The sequence below is a fragment of the Mustela nivalis genome (genome assembly GCF_964662115.1).
Source record: "Mustela nivalis genome assembly, chromosome: 4".
NCBI classification, from domain to species: domain Eukaryota; kingdom Metazoa; phylum Chordata; class Mammalia; order Carnivora; family Mustelidae; genus Mustela; species Mustela nivalis.
The window spans coordinates 34,745,181-34,767,083 of record NC_139023.1 but is presented as its reverse complement, the minus strand read 5'-3'; the positions used below and the strand labels follow the sequence as shown (position 1 = coordinate 34,767,083).

The window sequence follows — 21,903 nt, the reverse complement described above, 5'->3', positions numbered from 1 at the left end:
TGATTTTTTAGGGCACAGGAAGAAGTTTCTCATGTGTATATTTGTAATTAATTTTAATTTGGGGGTAAAATTAACTTCAGAAAAAAATGAAATACATTAATTCCAAAGGTAAAAATAGAAAAAGGTTTTATAAAAATAAACCTATTAATTAGAATGTTTTTCTAATGTATAAAGTTTCTTAATCTTGTTATTATTAAAAGATAAGATTAATTAGAAGTCATATGAAATCTGTAAAATTTGGGTTTTAAGTTGTGTATTTTTTCAGTATTTATTATTCTGTATTAATATAAACTGCTTAGTATAGAAAAAGTAAAATTGGTATCTACTTGTTGAAGGTTGGGGGAGAAAGCCATGGACCTTAAAACAGTAATTCTTACATTGTTCATCCACTAAACAAGCTTAAGAAGGTAGGGTTGAGAGCAAAAAATTTACTCTTGAAATCCTGCAAGGATTTTTTAAGAGTGGATATGTTGTGTTACTTAGGTAAAAATATGAAATCGTAACCAAGAAAATGAATACATAACTTGTATATTAAGGATGTATGTTTTTAACAATTGAAAAAAAGAGAAAGTTTACCATATTAAGAATTTAGACTTAGGACCAGTAAGGTATTAGTGTAGATTACAAAGTATAAATTGGAGAGCTCGTTTGCAGACAGGTACTTTTAAACAGTAATGTGAATCCCCTTGGAGGGTTTTCTGCATCATTTAAGGTCACCTTTAACAGATTGAGAAATTGAAATGATAGTATAGATATGAAATGACTTTGAGAAATGTAATGGGCAAAATAAACAGATGTAGATAAAGTTAAAATAAGTCTGTTTTGAAAAGTAGGTAGTTGCCACTAAAGTAAACTAAGCAGTATAGCTTAGTTTAAACTAAGCAACTTAAAACAAATTCTACAAGGCATTAGATGATTTTAGTGAGGCATTTTAGGCTTCAGGAATTTGCATGGAAAGGGAAATTAGATGCTTCGAGTTTTCACCAGTTGGGTGGATGGAATAGTATTTTAGTTAACCTAAACATCTAGAACTGTTGTGGTTAGTTTAACTGAGAGTTTATACCCTACATGGCTTTTAATGATCCTGAGTTTTCTGTTTATATGGATAGAACCCATGTAACCTGGGGTACAGTATAGCAGCGTTCATCTACAGATGAATAATAGACTTTTCACGTTGGACCTAACATACATGAAGTTGGCAAATGTAAAATAGGTGTCTGCTCTTTTTCTCTAAACATTCCCATAAAGTTAACAAGCCATTGTACTATTTTGTTCAGAGTGGTGTTATTTCATTAAAAACAATGAAGTGAAAATTTGTTAGTTTTTTGGTTTTAAATATTCTTAAAACTGGCTAATTAAATCCTAGAAAAGCATAGGTTATTATTTTTTACTAGAGCAGATAATCAAGTTAAAGAGGGGGTTTCAAAAATTTTTTATAGATAATACTTTAAAATAGGCTTTTTTCTTGCTGATATAACTAACATTTATTTTCTGTTTATTTTTAAGACGAGCAAAAATCAAATTAAAGTAGATCTTGTAGATGAGAATTTTACAGAATTAAGAGGAGAAATAGCAGGACCTCCAGACACACCATATGAAGGCAAGTACTTTTTTCTGTATCAAAATATTGTGCGTATTAGAACTTACCTGAAACATTAAATCAGAATAATCTTAAGTATCTATAAATTACATGGAAGGTAACTTCATTTGGCTTAGGATATTACAACATTTAAATAATAAATTTAGATATTGCTGTAGACTGATTTTTCTTACTGAATTTTAGCTAATTTTTTTCTTTCCCCAACATAGATTTAGTAGAAGCAAGATACAATTTATATAGGTTAGAATTTCACAGTAGAAAACATCGAGCGTATTAAGCCTCTAATATATGGACTATAGATGCTCAGTTACCCTTCATATGGTATCTATAACAAATCTTGCCTTAAATTTCTGACTGATAAAATACTTATTTTTTTTAATAAAGCTCCTCTCCCCTGTTTGTCATTAAGTATTTTATTCATTCATATGTCTTCACACAGGCTGTGTTCCAAATATTTAATTTTCTTTATTCAGGAAAGCTTTGAATGATCGTTTCAAGACAGAAAAAAGAAAGGAGGCAACTTTGCTGAACTTTGTGTTCACAAACTAAGTCTGTAGCTCCTTTAGACTATGGAATTGGGTGGTAAGATAAGGAAAGAAGCTTTTTCATAGCTTTTTATTTCCTCATTAGGCAAATCTTCAGTAATGAATATTATTATAAATTTGGGTTATGTAGCATATCCAAGGTTCTTGCCTTCAGATATATGCTTAGTAGAAATCATAACAGAATTTGTAGTCATAGTAACATTTACTGAGTTCTTACTTTCAGAGCTTTACATGTATTTTCTCATTTAATCCTTAAAACAAATCTTATGAGGTAAGTAGTTATCACTGTTCATAGAATGAAGAAACTTAAGCTCAGAGAAATTAAGTGCCTTGTTTAAGGTCAGACATCTAAGTGGCACAGCTGGGATTTGAGTCCTAATAGCCTTTGACTTCAAAGCCAGTGTTTCTAATTACTTTCTGCTTTTGAATAAATGAGAATTGACTGAATATTGGAAGTGGTGGTTATGTCTACTTTGAACAAGGTCTTATAATTCCTCAATGAACAGTTAACCCAAAGTCATCAGAAAAACCCAGTATTCTAAAATATTTTAGTTTTCATTAAATTTTTAAAGACCCTAGAATGTCTTTAGTATATCCTACTAATTCTTAAATGGTAAAATTTTATTTCCTGTTTTATAGTTCATATGAGCCATTTCTTTTTTTTTTTTTTAAGAGGGTTTGTTAGTTTGTTTAAAATTTTATTTATTTATTTGACAGACAGAGATCACAAGTAGGCAGAGAGGCAGGCAGAGAGTGGAAGGGAAGCAGGCTCCCCGCTGAACAGAGAGCCCGATGCGGGGCTCAATCCCAGGACCCTGGAACCGTGACCTGAGTCGAAGGCAGAGGCTTTAACCCACTGAGCCACCCAGGCACCCCCATATGAGCCATTTCTTAACATTATTTAGTTTTGTATTATTTACTAAGTGCCTCTTATATGCCAGGCCTCATCTGGATGCTTTATGGATACCGTGCATTTAGTCCTTTTGACAATCATTAGATGGAAAAAAGGTCATTAGTTATCTTATAGAAATCACGTTCTTGTCTTAATAGTAGATAGTGTATGGAATGATACACTCGCTTCTTAAAGGTAGGCATTATAAATATTTTTGAATCTTTTTTAGGTTGTTCGGATGTATTTTTAAAAGATAATATGGCAATAGCATTACCATTCTAGAACTGTTCCAGCAAACAGATATTTATTTCCTGAACTTAATAGGCAGAATGTTCATTACATTCTTAGAAACCCTTAATAAAAGTAGATGAATTTTTTAAAAATTGGATAATACTCATTTGTAGATAATTAAGTTATAAATATACCATATTCTTTATTAATTGGAAGCAAGTTTGATCATATTTAAGTGTTTCTGCTGCTGCCACTAAATGAGATATTAATGTTTGATAATACTAGTTTTTATTTTGATAAGACTAGTTTTAATATGCTTTTTGGATGTGAATTGTGTCCTTTTTGTCATAAACTATTAAGGAGAAATTGTTCATTTTATTTAGGAAAAGCACTATTCAAGGGCATAAACTAAGATATTTTTTGGAAACATGAAGAAGATTTTGAAGATGTATTTTGATAATATTTATTGCAGGGCTCTTGGTGGTTTTTGAGAGTTTTTGTTTTTTTTTTAATCTTTATAACTAAGGCAAATGTTTCCATGTGGAATGTTAAACTGTTTATAATGATTAACTAATGAGGAAATTATTTTATGTTGTGTTAAAAGCAATCAGATTGAAAAGTAGAATAGCCATGGGAAAATTAGCCATATTGCACGTGTTACTTAACTCTTGTTTTTTTCTTTTGCTGTAATAGTGGCAAAGGAACAGTATAGTTTTTGAACCTTTCTTCCTAAGAGTTGTTTTGAATTTATGAAATAATTGTTGGTATTTTAAAAAATCTCATCCCTTCTCCATTTTCTTTTTAAATGAAGTTAACTCTAAAAATTACAAAGTTTTAATAATAAAAGCTATTTAAGAAGAAATGATTTATAGTGAAAACTTAAAATATGAATTATGTAGTTATAAAGCTTGCTTAGTTGTGTTGCTCTGATGTAAGTGTGTATATATACACATGCACACACCAATATATATAACAAATAATGCTGTGGTTAATGTTATGGCGGTTATATATTGAAAGTTGTCAGATAAAAATGCAAGATAGAGCATATTAATAGCATGTGGAGTAAAAATAGGATTGAGAGGGGGACTCTAGGGGCCAGCATTATTTATGTAGTAATTCTGGGCTCTCGCTGTTCCTAAGAAATTGTTTTGGATATTCAAGAAGGAACAACTTTATATGAAAGATTATAGAAACCGTCATCTAGAATTTAACAGAAAAAGTTAGGAAGGAAAAAGAACCTACATTTTACTCAGGCCACATTTATTATACCTATATTTGAAGCTGGCATTTATAACTCTAAACAAAAACAGTTCTATCTATAAACACAGAATTTTCTCAGGTACTCTTCTCTTACCTATCTTACTTGGTTTTTTGTTTGTTTGTTTTGACTACTTTCCTTTATATTGATTTCACTCTTGCCATATGCTCTGTGATTCAGGCATCTAGTTCAACTCATGCAGAAGTCACTATGGGATACCATTAAAAAGAATTAGAAAAGAAGAATTGGAATTAGAAAGGGTTTGAAGAAAGTGTTACCAAGTGAATTGCCCCTTTGTTTTTCTCCCAGATCCACATTCATCTATTCCTAACAATGGAGGGAGGTGGATTTGAGAGAATGTGGGTGATACTGAAAATTGAATTATGAAATTTTTTTTTTAAAGATTTTATTTATTTATTTATTTGACAGAGATCACAAGTAGGCAGAGAGGCAGGCAGAGAGAGCGGAGGAAGCAGGCTCCCCCATGAGCAGAGAGCCTGATGCGGGGCCCAATCCCAGGACCCTGGGATCATGATCCGAGCCGAAGGCATAGGCTTTAACCCACTGAGCCACCCAGGCGCCCCTGAATTATGAAATTTTTAAAAAAATATTTTTACTTATTTATTTGATTGACAGAGATCACAAGTAGGCAGAGATGCAGGCAGAGGCGGCGGGGGAGGGAAGCAGGCTCCTTACCGGGCACAGAGCCCATCGGGGCTCGATACCAAGACCCTGAGATCATGACCTGAGCCGAAGGCAGAGGCTTGACCTACTGAGCCACCCAGGCGCCCCTGAATTATGAAATTTTGAAGTTAATAATGCTAGTGCATAGTTTTTATTTTATGTTACTTTTATTATGGAAAGTTTTAAGTATCTAGAGAAGACAAATGGTATAATGAATCTTTTGTGTACTTATCATCTGGCTTTAATAACTATCAATTTAGGGCCAGTCTTTTTTTTTTTTTTTTTTTTTTTAAGATTTTATTTATTTATTTGACAGAGAGAGAAATCACAAGTAGGCGGAGAGTCAGGCAGAGAGAGAGAGAGAAGCAGGCTCCCGCTGAGCAAAGAGCCCGATGCGGGGCTCGATCCCAGGACACTGAGATCATGACCTGAGCCGAAGGCAGCGGCTTAATCCACTGAGCCACCCAGGCGCCCCAGGGCCAGTCTTTTATCTAACTCATCCTTTATTATTTTGGAGCAGATGCTAGGCAAAATATTTCAGTGTTACAGTTTTATTTGTTATATTCTGGAATAGTGTGTATTCTATTTTAGTAGGTCATAAAATGTTAGAATTGGAAGGTTCCTTGAAGTTAGAATTCAAATCCACCCCCTCATCCAGTGGAAGGTTCCCCCCCCTTCAGTTTCCCCCCTCCTTCAGTTACCTTTTCTTGAATTATCCCATTATGGGGAAGCTAAAGTTTTTTTAAATATGTATTTGGCTGCTAGTTGCTCAAGATGACTTCAAAACAGAATGTTGTGTTTTGTTTACATATTACTGGTCAGACCAATCTCTTTGTAAAGTGTTTTCTTTTGTATACCTATTGAGGAGAAGAGAATAGTCTTTTGTCTTTATGCCTACCTGGTATTGTTGAATTTTATTTTTAAAATTTTAGCAAGTGTTGGCCTTTCATTGAGGGCACAAGTTAAAAGTTTGGGGCATTTTAACATTTGAGAGAACCAGCTAGATTTTTTTCAGTTTATGACATAACCATATGTCCTTTTTCTCTGTACCATCTGCCCTTATACCTCCTTACCTTCTTTTTGTCCCCCCCCCCCCCCATATTTTTTGTTATTTAACAGCTCTTCTCTGTTGCCTAGAGGAAACAAAAGGAGACGGGATGTATATTACCTAAGTGTCCCAGTGAAGCATTGGATTGTCTTTGGATTTAATGTATTTGTCTGTCTCAAGCTCTTTTATTTGCTGATAAACTAATATGGTTGTATAATGGCTATTTTATATGTTTTAAATAAACTTTCAGTTAACTAGTGTTTTTATCATTTCCTTTTTGGGTTTCAACTTAGGAATGAATTTGTTAAGATTGAATATAAAATAGTACATGTTTTGAGAATATAAAATAGTACGTGTTTTGAGAAATATGTCACTATATTTTGTTTCAAATATTTGAGGTGAGCAGCATTCTTAACTTTCTGTTTTCCCATTTTTTAGGAGGAAGATATCAGCTAGAGATAAAAATTCCAGAAACATATCCATTTAATCCCCCTAAGGTATTGTAAGCCTATTTTTTGTGCATGAACTTCTAAAATTTTTCTCAATTAATTTATATTTTAGTGCATTGTTACTAAGATTACAGCTTTTTGAGTTATTGTCTGTATAAAATTTAGTAGGGACAAGCATTCAGGTAATACCAAATAAACTTTGTTACTGACTTTAGAATGAAAAGCAAGCTTACTCAGAGGTAGCTAGTAAGGCTATAGACAGGAATAGGATTTTCATCTGCCAATGGCTTAAATTCTAGATCTGAAAAAATTTACAGTGCTCCCAAGTTTTGAGAACCCTTATACAGATTTGTACTTGCCTCAAAGAAGTATGGTTTTTTTTTTTCTTTTCTTTCTCTCTCTCTCTCTTTTTTTTTTTTTTTTTAGGGAAGAGTATATTCTGAATTCAGTCAGTAGTTATTTGAGTACTGTGTGCCAGTGTACTGGAGCTTTCACGGAGCTTTCATTGTCCTTGCTTTCGCGGAGCTCACATGCTAGCAGATGAAAATCTTATGAACAAATAATTGGAACTGATGAATATTAGAGGAAATGGAATACCCTAGGTCATGTATAACAAAGGGAACTAACCTAAACTTAATTTTTCACTGAATAGCTTCCTTTATCTTTTACTTTTGCTGTTAACACTTTAGTTTAGGCCTTCAGCTTTATTACTTTCCTGGTTTGCTTATTATTTAATCTGTCTTTGCCATGCATATTCATTCTTTGATGTTCTGTTCTGTAAATCTTCCTAAAGTGAAGTTTTGATGTTTCTTTTCTTTCTTTGTTAATAAAGTCTAAACTCCTTGGCTGGGCATTTGCAACCTCCTACAGCCTAACCCCAATTATCTTTTCAATCCTAATTTTCTACCACCTTTACCCACAACATGGGTCTGATTTTCCAACCTAGATTATTTGCTGTTTGTAGATGGTGCTTATTATTTCATACTTTTCTGTCATTTTCACTTGAATCATTCTCTGTATCATTTAAAATTTTAGGTTTTTTTTTTAAGGTCTAGGTAAAGTGTATCACCATTTACCTTAAACTGTATCCATCAAATTGTTCCTCTCCTCTTTTTTTTTTTCATAATTTAAAAAAAATTTTTTTATAAACATATAATGTATTATTAGCTCCCGAGGTACATGTCTGTGAATCACCAGGTTTACACACTTCATAGCACTCACCATAACACATAACCTCTCCAATGTCCATAACCCCAACACTCTCTCCCTACACCCCTCCCCCTGGCCACCCTCAGTTTGTTTTATGACGTTTCTCTACTCTTTTAATAACATTTTATATTACTTATACACAGCTGATCCTGTGAATAGTGTGGGGGTGAGGTACACTGACTCTCCATGCAGTCGAAAATCCCTATATAACTCTTGACTCCCCCAAAACTTAAACTGCTAATAGCCTGTTGTCAACCAGAATCCTTACCAATAACAAAGTCGGTTAACACATTATTTTTATATATGTATTATATACTGTATCCTTATAATAAAGAAAGCTAGAGAAAAATATTAAAATCATAAAGAGAAAATACACTTAAAGTACTATACTGTACTTATCAGAAAAAATCCAATGTAAGTTGACCAGTTCAAACCCATGTCATTTAAAGGTCAGCTGTAGTACCAACACAAATACAGTACCAATTAATGTATTATTTGGGGTATGTATCTTTTACTAGCTTTTATACCCCTCAGGTGAAGGACCATGTCTTAATATATCTTTGCATTTTCTGTGGCTCCTTGAGTGTCCTTGAGCATATGCTAGTAGTCACTTGGAAAATGTTCTAGTATTCATTCAGCCTGTTGGTGGTTCCCATTTAAGAATAGACATGGCAATGGAAGTTCCAGGGTGCACTTGGGTCACCTGCTGGTTTGGAGTGTCTGTTCTGTATCTTATGTACATCTATTTTCTCATATGCCCACTTGATTCTTTTAAATTGTTGCAAAGTAGACATAACATAAAATTTACCATTTTAACCATTTCTAATTGTACAGTTCAGTGGTATTAAATAGTCATGTTGTGCAGTCATCACCTCTAGCCATCTCTAGAACTTTTTCATCTTACCTGTTAAATAACGACTCCCCCTTCACTATGGTCCCAGCCCCCAACCATTGTTCTACTTTCTCTGTATGAATTTGATTAGGTACCTCAATTAAGTGGAATCACAATATTTGTCATTTGTATCTGGTTTATTTCACTTAGTATAATGTCTTCAAGGGTCATCCATATTTCAGCATGTATCTGAATTTTGTTCCTTTTTAAGGTTAAATAGTGTTCATTTTTCATATATGCCACATTATCCATTCAACCATCAAAAGACATTTTGGTTTTTCTAACTTTTAAGATGGTTGATTTTTTTTTTCTCTATTATAAAAGCAGTTTGGTGGCACCTGGATGGTTCAGTTGACTAAGCATCCAGCTTTTGACTTTGGCTCAGGTCATAATCTCTGGGTTGTGAAATCAAGCCTTATATCAGGCTTCATGCTGGGTGTGGAGCCTACTTCAGATTCTCTCTCTTCCTCCACCCCTTCGTGCTCCTGCTGTCTCTTTCTAGAATAAATAAACATTTTTTAAAATTAGTTTGTGCTTTTTGTAGAAATTTGAGAAAGTTAAATAATAAATTATAGAAAAAGAAAGCATTTTTCAAAATGGCCATTTAGTGATAACACTATTATTAAGTTATCATCTTATATCTGTGACTTAGTTTTCATACTCATCCTGGTTATCCTCCACTGGCTTCAGTCTAGGTTTTAATGTTGTCATTGGAATGAATACATAATTGAGGCTACTTTAATTGTTGAATACCACAGATTTAACAAAAGAAGATTTAAATGTTTAAAAGATGCCCTCTTAGCCTAAAAAAACTTTTTTAATGGATATAAGGAGGAAGAAAAAAGAAAAGCCCTCAATAGAGACTACTTTCAGCCACCACATTTTTTACTATTAGAGAATGGCAGTAGCCGCTGTCACTTGTGAAACAGTCTTAACAATTCTTTTGACAGAGAGAGAGAGACAGTGAGAGAGGGAACACAAGCAGGGAGAGGTGGGAGAGGGAGAAGCAGGCTTCCCACTGAGCAGGGAGCCCTATACAGGACAGCACCCCAGTCTTAACAGTTCTAATAAATGAGGGGCCTGAGGCTTAGAGGTTAAGTAGAACCCAAATCCTATAAGGCCCCGTGTGCTCTACTTTTTTGATCCTGATGAGGAAGGAGTGAGGGCATAATCTCTAAAACAGTGACTATGACTCCCCCAAGAACAAGAGTAGTCCACCAAAGTTCAAATCTACTTCGGCCATTTAACTGGCTTTAATAATTTTTTTTTTCTCCTCACTAATCTCTGCCCAACGTGGGACTCACTATCCCAAGAACAATTGCTGCATGCTCCAACTGAGCTAGCCAGGCACCCTGGCCTTACAATTTTAGGCAAACTGTGTGCCCTAGTTGCCTCATCTATAAAATCCTCACTTAGGATTGCTTATAAAGATTAAATGAATTAATCCATGTATACATTATTGTAATAATACTGTGAAACATTTTTTCACATTTCTTAAAAATTTTTATTTATTTGAGAGTGAGAGTGACAGAGAGAGGGAGGGAGCACGAGTAGGGGGAGGGCCAGAGGGAGACGCATACTCCCCAAGGAGCAGGGAGTCCAACTCAGTGCTCCATCCCAGACCTGAGCTGAAGGCAGATGCCTAACCAACTGAGCCATCCTAGGCACCCCCTTTTCACGTATTTTAATGTCTCTGAAATCAAAATACGCCTTTCGATAGATGACATGTCATAATGTAATTGGCAGAGTTTTTTCTTTCTCAGGGTACATAAAGTAATGGTGTGTTATGTAATTCATGGTACCTGAGATTTAATGAAATAGTAATACTTGTAACTTGCTACACAGAGTAAGCACTGTGTAAATATTAGCATTAACCAGTGACTCCCACTCTAAAAAGCTCTTCTTGGGGTGCTTGTGTGGCTCACTTGTTAAGCATCTGCCTTTGGCTCAGGTAATAATCCCAGGGTTCTGGGATCAAGCCCCCACATTGGGCTCCCTGCTCAGCAGGAAGCCTGCTTCTCCCTCTCCGACTCCTCCTGCTTGTGTTCCCTCTCTTACTGTGTCTCTCTCTGTCAAATAAATAAAATCTTTAAAATAAAATAAAAGGCCCTCCTTGAAGTAGCCTTGTCTTCCTTCTGTGACATCGTTTGAAAGTATAACATTGGCACTTACATTTCCAGTATAAGTTGAAATTCTCATTCATTGCTCACCTGGATGGCTCAGTTGGTTAAGCAACTGCCTTTGGCTCAGGTCATGATCCCAGGGTCCTGGGTTCGAGTCCCACATTAGGCTCCTTCCTTGGTGGGGAGCCTGCTTCTCTCTCTGCCTCTGCCTGCCACTCTGCTTTCTCTCTCTCTCTCTCTCTCTCTCTGACAAATAAATAATTTTTTGAAGATTTTTATTTATTTATTTTTTAAGTAAAATGTTAGAGCTGCTTTGATACATAGTTTGGTCAAAATGGTGAACAGAGTTGCCTTATGACCTATATCAGTTCTACCCAGGTACCTACCCAGTAGAAATGAAAACATGTCTACACAACAACTTGTACACAAATGTTCATACCAGCACTATTCATAGTGGCCAAAAAGTGGAAATGACATAAATAAATGTCCATTAACTTAATGGATAAATAAAATGTGGCATATTTATACCATGGGACATTTTTTGGTTATAGAAACAAATGAAGTACTGATAATGTATTATATAGAGGAATTTTGAGAACAACATGCTACATGAAAGAAGCTACATACAAAAGGCCACCCATTGTATGATTTCATTTATATGAAACATCAGAAGAAACAAATCCATAGAGACAAAAAATAGGTCAGTGGTTGTTTAAGACTGAGGGTGTGTGAAGGAATGGGGAGTGACTGCTGATGGTTACATGGTTGCTCTGTGTATATACTGAAAACTGTCATGGAGTTACGCACTTTAAATGGGTGAATTATAATCTCAGTGAAAGTGTTTTATTATTTCCCTCTATAGTCTTTTATATAGCTCCACAGTGATTGCATAGCCCTGGCTCTATTTCAGGCACTTGACACATTATTTTATTTATTAGTCCCTCTCTCACCTTTGTTTTCTAGCATAGTGGGAAAAATAGACTCATAACATAACAGAGCTCCTATTGTTCTTCAGGCCACTACTATGCTAATTCCAGACATTCCACATTGAGGTAGCTTCAATATTTAGAAAAGTGTCCCTCTGGCTTCAACTAGTTAATCTTAGTTGTAATTTAGTATTCTTTTAAATATGGTATTCATTCCACTTATGGCATTAAGCTTTTGTAATAAATGTAAATGAATGTATTATAGATATATTCTAAATATGTTGAGCTTCTAGATAAAATGAATTTTTACTGATTGGTAAATATAATGGAAAAATTGGGAGTATTTGTAAATTTCTTGCTGGATTTTATTTGTGTTTAATATATAGGCTCAGGTTTAATTTTAAGTCTCATGAGATAGAAGTATTAAAAGTAGCTGGTTATATTCTCACTGATGAGCAGCTAAAATTGCACAAGGTTGAAACTTACATATTTGATAACAGTGGGCACAGAGTATTTCCTGTTTATTATTCTGCAATAAATTATTAACCCTAAAGAGCAGAAGGTTTGCTTCTAGATAGAGAAGGTATATCTTTAAGGCAGCTGAGTATAGTGTAGAAGGAATTTAATGCAATGCATAAAACCAGTGTTATTTCTGAAGTGAATTGTAATATACTGTTAATGAAAAAATTAATTAAAGTAGGAAACCTCTAGCTCAATGATTTGCCCAGTTATGAATTAAAGATTAGGTTGTGAATTTTTCGGTTTTTCCTTGACATTATAAATGTAGTTTTATATGTGAAATTGATTATAAATATCATTGCTAATAACATTTAATGGGTCTGCCCATCTGCACATGCATATTTAAAATATAATAGCTTTTTTTTGGACAATAAGTTAGTTAAAGCTGTTTTAATACTGTAACATCCTTGAGTTCCAAGTTTGAAACTGGAAATTCAGTGGAAATGTGAGCTTCCATTTGCCATGAAGTTGCTGAAATGTTTGAACTAAAGAGTAAATGAATACGATACTGTCCTCCAGGAGGGGCTAAGATTAGTGAAGGGGAAAAAAAATAGATTAGTGATGATGGTGTGCCAATATAGATTATAAGAATAGTCTCCTTCCTTCATTTTGGTCTGGTAACACTGTGTACATGGTGTTAAGATTTACATTTCTGGGGGTGCCTAGGTGGCTCAGTGTTTTAATAAGCCTCTGCCTTTGGCTCAGGTCATGATTTCAGGGTCCTGAGATCGAGCCCCGCACTGGGCTGTCCACTCGGCAGGGAGCCTGCATCCCCCTCTCTCTCTGCCTGCCTCTCTGCCTGCTTGTGATCTCTGTCTGTCAAAGAAATAAAATCCTTAAAAATAAATAAATAAATAAAATCTTTTTAAAAGATGAAATAAAAATCTTTTTCCAGTGTTGAAAAGATTGGGCCAATTATTTTTTTTTTTAAGATTTTATTTATTTATTTGACAGACAGAGATCACAAGTAGCAGAGAGGCAGGCAGAGAGACCAGTGGGGGGGGGGGGTGCAGGCTCCCTGCCAAGCGGAGAGCCCAATCCTGGGCTCGATCTCGAACGCAGGACCCTGAGATCATGACCTGAGCCAAAGGCAGAGGCTTTAACCCACTGAGCCACCCAGTGCCCCAAATAAATAAAATCTTCTAAAAAAAAGGATTTTTGTTTCTGTATAAGATGTTTAATATTTTTAATTTTTAAAATATTTTTATGAAAAATTTTATTTTATAAATATTTGTTTATATTTACTTTTTTTTTTTTAAGATTTTTTATTTATTTATTTGACAGAGAGAAATCACAAGTAGACGGAGAGGCAGGCAGAGAGAGAGGAAGGGAAGCAGGCTCCCTGCCGAGCAGAGAGCCTGATGTGGGACTCGATCCCAGGACCCTGGGATCATGACCCGAGCCGAAGGCAGCGGCTTAACCCACTGAGCCACCCAGGCGCCCTATATTTACATTTTTAAAAGATTTATTTATTTATTTATTTATTTGACAGATAGAGATCACAAGTAGGCTGAGAGGCAGGCAGTGAGAGAGAGAAGGAAGCAGGCTCCCTGCTGAGCAGACAGCCCGATGTGGGGCTCGTTCCCAGGACCCTGGGATCATGACCGGAGCTGAAGGGCAGAGGCTTTTAACCCACTGAGCTACCCCGGTGCCCCTATTTACATATTTTTATATTTCTATATAAAAAGGTTTTTTTGAGTGTTCCTCAGAGGTAATGAGTGTTCTGAAGCTACCCAGATGGTGCTAGTATTAGTTTCATAGGTGAAAATAAGGAGGCTTTGTGATTAGTAAGCCTTTTAATACTATAAACCATTTCATACCTGCTTTGTAATGTGTCAAATATGACTGAAGCAGTCATAATAAATGTCCTTGAATTGTTACTTACCGTTATGCTTCATCCCTTCCAAATTTTTTTGAGTCTACATTTTTGTTGATATACAGCAGAGGTGTAGTACTGTGAGAAAAAGTGACAAATACAGTAGATATTAATTGTGTATAGAATAATAGGATACAATTGTGGAACATGTGTGGATACCACTAGTGACATTAAGGTTTGAGAAAGAAAAAGATGTGACAATTCTAAGAAATGAGATAGTTGATAAATAATTAAAAAAAGAGGAATAGAAGATAAAGAGTGGTAGACCACAGAGAAACTACTAAGGTACTTATATCCATACTAGTGGGTGATACACTGTCCTCTTGAAAAAAATTTTATTACATCATTTACAAATTCAAAGGTATTTATTCCTAAAACTGCAGATTAGTACAAAGTAACAAATAGTTTAATAATTTCCTTGATCCTGCATATATGTGTATTTATTTTCACATAGAGTCTGCAGAGATCATGTATTGGAAGACTCCTCTTTAAAAAGAAAGAGACCTTAGATCACTTGCCTAACCATAAACCTTCTGATGACTTAAGTAGCAATTTCAGATTCTTGGGGTTCATGGCTGGCTAAGTCAGTGGAGCATGTAGCTCTTGATCTCCGCATTCTGAGTTTGAATCCCATGTTGGGTGTAGTTCTTAAAAATGAAATCTTTGGGGGGGCACCTAGGTGGCTCAGTGGGTTAAAGCCTCTGCCTTTGGCTCAGGTCATGATTCAGGGTCCTGGGATTGAGCCCCACATCAGGTTCTCTGCTCAGCAGGGAGCCTGCTTCCCCCTCTCTGCCTGCCTCTCTGCCTGCTTGTGATCTCACTCTCTGTCAAATAAATAAATAAAATCTTTTTTAAAAAAGGAAATAAAAATCTTTTTCCAGTGTTGAAAAGATTGGAGCATTTTTTTTTTTTTAAGATTTTATTTATTTGAGAGAGAGTAAGAGAGAGCACATAAATGGTTTGGGGGTGGGGGAAGAAGAGGGAGAAGCAGACTCCCCACTGATGTGGGGCTTAATCCCAGGACCCTGGGATCATGACCTGAGCCGAAGGCAGATGCTTAACCGACTAAGCTACCCAGACATTCCAGATAGAACAAATTTTTGTTTTAAAGTCACAAAATGGTGTAATGTCCTTGAGTTACTGAAATTATGGCATATGGTTATTTTGTATCTTTATGCTTCAAATTATTGAATGGTAGAAAATATGATAAGAATATTGTGATTATATCTACTAGGAAGAAATGTTTATTGTACATAAGCCTGGTATGCCCGTCTTCTTTGACCAGCTTTGTATTTGAGAGGGATGCTGGTTAGGTCTAAGAATAGGTTTGTCATGATGTTAATTGCGTATGCATTTAGTGTGAGACATTTCAGGTACTTGTGGTGCTCTGGTAAGCAGGATAGATACTGAGCCTTTTAGGGAAGGCCAGACATAGAAGGAAGAAATTATAGAAATATGGTCAGTATGATGAAATAGGAACATACAGGGTGTTGTGAGAACTGATCAGGAAGAAGTGATATGGAAACTAAGACTTAAAGGATTAAGTAGGAATTAGCCAGGAGAAGAGGGCATCAACATGTGTTACTAAGAGAAGAAACAGGTATGAAAGGCCGAAGGGAGGGGCGCCTGGGTGGCTCAATGGGTTAAAACCTCTGCCTTCAGCTAAGGTCATGATCCCGGGGTCCTGGGATGGAGCCCGCATTGGGCTCTCTGCTCAGCAGGGAGCCGCTTCCCCCTCTCCCTCTGCATGCTTCTCTGCCTACTTGTGCTCTCTCTTTCTCTCTATCAAATAAATAAATAAAATCTTAAAAGGCCCAAGGGAGATTGATTGATTGATCGATTGATTGATTTTAAGATGACCTGGAAGATGGGCTGGGATAGTTTAAGAGTGCAGACTTACATAAAGGGAATGAGAAGTCATTAAAGGGCCTTAAGTAGAGTAGTCAGTCAGTTGTTTTAAAGGTCACTCTTTATTTCAGTGTGGAGAATGGATTGAAAGGAACCAAAATGAAGTTATTAAAGTCAGTGGACTGTTTAGTAACCCAAGTAAAGAATGATGGTCTTGTTTAACAAGTTGGTGATTCTGTAGATTGAGAGTAGATACCTTTGTGTCTACTCTTGTAAGCAAGAATTAAAAAGGGTCAAGGCATGGATAGATTCCATTAGTTTTAGGTGTTTTGAAGTCATTGGTAACTTGAAGTTCTTTTTTAGTATATAATTTAGTGTGTAATTAGGTGAAGTAGTAATTAACAGGTAGTATCGACAAATCCCGTCACAAAGAGAGAAGTGGAAGCTGTCTGCTTAGCTGCTTTCCATAAATAGCTTTAGATTTAGAGCAGATATTAATGAATCAATTTTTGTAGAGTACTTATTGTTTGGCTTGGGGCACCTGGGTGGCTCAGTTGGTTAAATATCAGACTCTTGATATTGGCTCAGGTCTTAATCTCAGGGTGGTGAGTTCAGTGCCATGTGGGCTCCACTCTGGACATGGATCCTACTTTTAAAAAAAGACAAAAAACAAAGCAAAACAAAAAACCATTGCTTGACTTACAGTACTTAATGAGTTAAGTATAAAGGAGTTTTGACTTAGGTGATTATTATATATGTGTCAGATAAAATAACAATAGGTTCCCCGCCCCGACCCCCCCCCCCCAAGTAGTAATATTTGGTCCTTCAGAAGCTCGTAAGTAAGACCTGATGAACTGGATTTCATTTCATGGTGATCTGTTAGAGTCAGTATTTTCATTTTGTTTGTTTCTTATCCATCCTAAGACAAATAATGAGGTGATTAGAGACTCAGAATCTGAAAAGAGGTTGTGTAAGTTTGCGTATTGTTCTATTGCTAACTTGCTCCTGGATTTTTGGATAAATTTCTTAAACTCTAAGCCTAAATGTCTCTTGAGTGCCATTGTCTTTCAAATATATGTTAAAAAAAATTTTTTTTTAATCTGAGAAAACAATTTCTACAGAAAATTTAGGAGCCATCTTACAGCCACTTACTACTAAAATGCTTCCATGTACTGATTTTGTTTACTTTGTCCTTCAAATCTGTCCTGCATCCTACTTGACACTGAATAAATTGCCATTTGCTATCTATATTAATTTTTATTTTATGTTACTTTGTCTACCTAACTAGATTTTAGTCTGTGTTGTAATTGTCATAGCATGGACTATTATGGTAGGTAAATTGTAAACACCTGGTAATTACTGGGTTTCTTTAGGGGCAGAACATTTATGAAAAAGTTTTAAAAAAATGTATGTCAGTGACAGCATTCAGTATGCTTTGTCTTTCACATCCTTCCCTTCGGCTAGGCAAAATAATGGTAATGTAAGTATGGACTTTTTTTTTTTTTTCCCTGAGGATTTCATTTTCTTGTAGTTATACTTGAACTATATGAGTTTTATTTCTGTTACTTAAAAACTCAAGTGTGCTTTATATTCTAGGTCCGGTTTATCACTAAAATATGGCATCCTAATATTAGTTCCGTCACAGGGGCTATTTGTTTGGATATCCTGAAAGATCAATGGTAAGAAATTTTGAATTCACTTTCTTCCCTCTCAATGAATTCCAAGGCTATGCTTAGAGTGTTAAATGTGTAATTGCCTCAAAACATGAGCATATATTATACTTTTTCTTATTTGGGCTATAATTTAAAATTTTATGAAGTCTCAAGTACATACTCAAAAATGTGTTGGGGTGTCTGGGTGTCGCAGTTGGTTAAACATCTGATTCTTGGTTTCAGCTCAGGTCATGAGCATGATTGAGCCCCACATCAGCTCTGTGCTGAGTGTGGAGTCTGCTTGAGATTCTTTCTACCTCTCCCTTTGCCCCTGCCACCACCTCTGTAAAATAAATAAATCTTAAAAAAAAAAAAAATGTATGTTAGAATTGAGATCACAATCATTATTTAAATAGTGACTTATGGAGCTCCAGGGTGACTCAGTCTGTTAAGCATCTGCCTTCTGCTTAAGTCATGATCTCAGGGTCCTTGGATCGAGCCCTGCATCAGCCTGTCTGCTCAGTGTGGTGTCTGCTTCTCCCTCTGCCTCTGTGATTGCTTTCACTCTCAAGAAAATAAATAACAATCTTTTTTTAAAAAGGGGGGGGGGACTTATTAGGTTATGTCAAAGCTAGTTTTACATCTTGAAAAGTCTCAATTTCATTTATTTTGGTAAATTTGGTTCTTCCCTGTCTCTCAAAGATACTTGTAAAAGACTAGAAAAATAAGTATTAAAGTAATCAGCTTTGATGTCGGTGGAATGTAGGCAACAAAAATGTGAAAAATTGTGTTAAATGAGCTTAGTTAAGGTTCTCAGATTCAAAGAAAGGAATACCTTTATAAGTGATATCTGCATTTGCATAGCACTTTATAGTGCTTTCACATGTTTTGTCTGATTTGATTTAGCAGCAGCGTGTTTAAGAGTTAGTTCAAATCATGACTCTGCCATTTACTAAACTGTGGTCTTGAGCAAATTACCTAGCTTTTGTGCCTAGTTGTCCTCATCTCACAAGATGGGGTTAATACCTACTTCATAGGGCTATTAAAAGGATTAAATGAATTGTTTTATGTAATTTTCTTAGATTACAGCCTGTCATATTCTAGCAGTATGAATGGAAGAGAAACTAAGACGAGCTATATAAAAAAGATGTCAGAGTGGGTGAAAACAGTAACAAACTATGTGTTTGATTTGTTAAGAAAGGGAAAGAATGGACAAGAATGAACAAGGTGAAACAAATGACAACATTTACTATTTGGGGAATTTGGTTTATTTAGTAATTGGATAAACAGACAAGAATTGTTGGTTTGGTTTTGCTTTTCCATTCTAATACCACATCTGAGTAAAGCCTCCTCCCTTGGTTCATCTCTTGGGGTCTAGTTTCTTTTTCTGTATTCCATATCCTTAAACATTGTATGGTATGAAATAGAACTAATTTTATTCTGTCATTCTTTTAACTTGTGACCTTTCATAATTTGGAGGTCTCAGTGTTTTTATCCATAAAATCATCTCAAAGGCCCCTTCTAATAGTTAGAACATTCAGTGATACTAATGAATATTTGCAGACATTGTACTTCTTTCACTTGGTTTCGGGGAAGTTAGTTCCTCTCTTCTCCCCTTTCTTGTGCGCATTCCCAGGTTTCTTAACTAGTTCCTCCCTTATTTCTAGGAGAGTACCTTGGGGCTAAGTCTTTACCTCTGCTACTTTTCATCTGTAGTCACTTCCCTGGTATGCTTATCTGATTTTAGAACTTCACTTTTTAAATACCAGCAACTCATAAATCTGTGTTCCTTGGACTCCACACTCATATGCTGCTACCTGCTTAACATCTGTACTTCAGTATGTATGTAGTAGACATCTCAAACTTAAAATATGTTCAAAACTCAACTGATACTCCCTAACCCCAAACTTGCATCACTCCATTTAAGTTACTGGCAACTACATTGTTGCAGTTGCTTTGGCCAAAACTTCATCATGATCCTTGGTTCTTGTTTCTCTGGTACCCTGTACCCCATTTGCAAATTTTATTGGTGAAACTTCCCAAATCTTATCAGCGGTTTCATTAGTACTACCTCACCCAAGTCACATTACCTCTTTAACCTCCCTGCTTCTGAATTTGCCCTACTCAGCAGTTCTCAAAGAGTGATACTCTTCTCCCTGCTCCCCCCTCCCCACATCCCTTTTCAAAAACAAATATAGCTCCAGACTAAAATTTCCCACTGGCTCCCCTTTTTGTTCAGTTAAGCCAGCAGTACTACCACTTCTGATTATCTCTTCTGAAGTTGAAAGATTATGGTGTATATGTGGACAGAGAACTTGGTACTGTTGTACTGAAACACTTTTTGTCAACTCTTCCTATTAGGCAGATGTGAAATAGCTGAATTTTAAAATAATTGAAATATTTTTAAATGTCAAAGGCAGGGGCACCTGGATGGCTCAGTCAGTTAAGTGGCTACCTTCACCTCAGGTCATGATCCCAGGGTCCTGGGATTGAGTCCCACGTGGGGCTTCTTGCTCAGTGGGGAGTCTGCTTCTCCTTTTCCCTCGGCCTCTCTCCCCTCTGCTTGTGCTCCCTCTGATGCATTCTCTCTCTCAAAGAAATAAAGTCTTTTAAAAAAATAAGTGAGATGAGATATACATGGATATCCTAAGCCCCTCTCCCCAATTTATTGAGGTATAGTTGACAGAGTCAGTGGATATTCATGTTTATTTAGGCTTCAGATCTGGAATTTGGTAAAGAAAACTAAAGGATAGTAATCCTCAGAAAAATAAATTGACTAAACATTGAATAATTTGAGATAGGTGTGCTAGAAAACTGTTTTGGTCTTTTGTGAATTCATATGGCAAGTTACCTTTAATATTTAACAGTTTTATGTTAGTATGGTTTATTAACTCCACAATGTGTTCTGTGTGGAAACTATCTTCTGATGTTTTTCCACTGACACCTATTATGACTGCAGGTGTCTGTTTACCTGAAGAAATAGAAGAAAATGACTACACATAAAAATTGTACTCAGGGGGCACCTGGGTGGCTCGTTCATTAAGCATCTGCCTTTGGCTTGGGTCATGATCCTGGGGTCCAGAGATGGAGCCCTGCTCAGTGGGGAGCCTGGTTCTCCCTCTCCCACTTCCCCTTCTTGTATTCCCTTTCGCTGTCTCTCTTGTCAAATAAGTAAATAAAACCTTTTAAAAAAAAAAAAAGTGCACTCAGTGATACTGCCTTTCTAAAAGACATGAACAGGGATTAAGAGAATATCTAGGGGGCGCCTGGGTGGCTCAGCTGGTTAAGCCGCTGCCTTCAGCTCAGGTCATGATCTCAGGGTCCTGGGATCGATTCCCACATCGGACTCTCTGCTCAGCAGGGAGCCTGCTTCCTCCTCTCTCTCTGCCTGCCTCTCTGCCTGCTTGTGATCTCTGTCAAATAAATAAATAAAATCTTAAAAAAAAAAAAAAAAGAGAATATCTAGATGGATAATAAACAGTGTTCAGCATCATTAGTCATTAGAGAGGTACTAATTAAAATTACAGTTAGATACTACTGCATACTTAGAAATAGTTCTCATGCATTGATGGTAGTAGGAATGTGGTTCAACTACTCAGCCAGCAGTATCTACCAGAGCTAAACAGACATCTTTGATATGGCCCAGCAGTTCCACTCCTAGGTCTATATCCAAGAGAAATGAATGCATATGTCCTTCAAAAGACTTGTAGCATGTTTATTCAATAACCCATATACCTGTCAATAAGAAAATGGATATATAATGGAATAATTGTCCAGTGAAACACTGCAATAGTAGTTTTTGAAAAAGCGTATTGACACAAACAACATGGATAATTCTCACAGACATGTTGAGTGACCAAAGCCAGACACAAAGGAGCACATACTGTATGATTCTGTTTTTATAAAATTCAAAATGAGCCCAAACTAATTTATGGTGATAGAAATTAGGATAGTGGTGGGAGTGGATGAGGGTTGTGAAAGGGAATCAAGAGTGAGGTGTTTTTTTTGTTTTGTTTTGTTTTGTTTTGTTTATTGAGTGCTGAAAATTCTCTATATTTTGATCTATGTGATGGTTACATGGGTGTATGCATATATAAAAATTCATCCAGATGTATATCATTTAACTCTGTTTGTTATGCTTTAATAAAAAG

The 21,903-nt window shown here is 35.9% G+C and overlaps 2 protein-coding genes across 4 annotated transcripts in view; both read left to right on the top strand.

The window, feature by feature from the left end:
* Nucleotides 1-21,903, top strand: part of LIAS (lipoic acid synthetase) — a 475,402-nt gene that overhangs the window by 246,299 nt on the left and 207,200 nt on the right. The window lies entirely within an intron of this gene.
* The window catches only part of UBE2K (ubiquitin conjugating enzyme E2 K), a 75,183-nt gene that overhangs the window by 40,189 nt on the left and 13,091 nt on the right, over nucleotides 1-21,903 (top strand). For 2 of the 3 annotated variants that reach the window (XM_082728899.1, XM_082728900.1), the window contains exons 2-4: nucleotides 1,507-1,600; nucleotides 6,697-6,755; nucleotides 17,697-17,779. In XM_082728899.1, the coding sequence (XP_082585025.1) occupies nucleotides 1,507-1,600; nucleotides 6,697-6,755; nucleotides 17,697-17,779 (236 nt within the window). The remainder of the gene's footprint in view (nucleotides 1-1,506; nucleotides 1,601-6,696; nucleotides 6,756-17,696; nucleotides 17,780-21,903) is intronic. The other variant, XM_082728901.1, reaches the window with a different exon arrangement.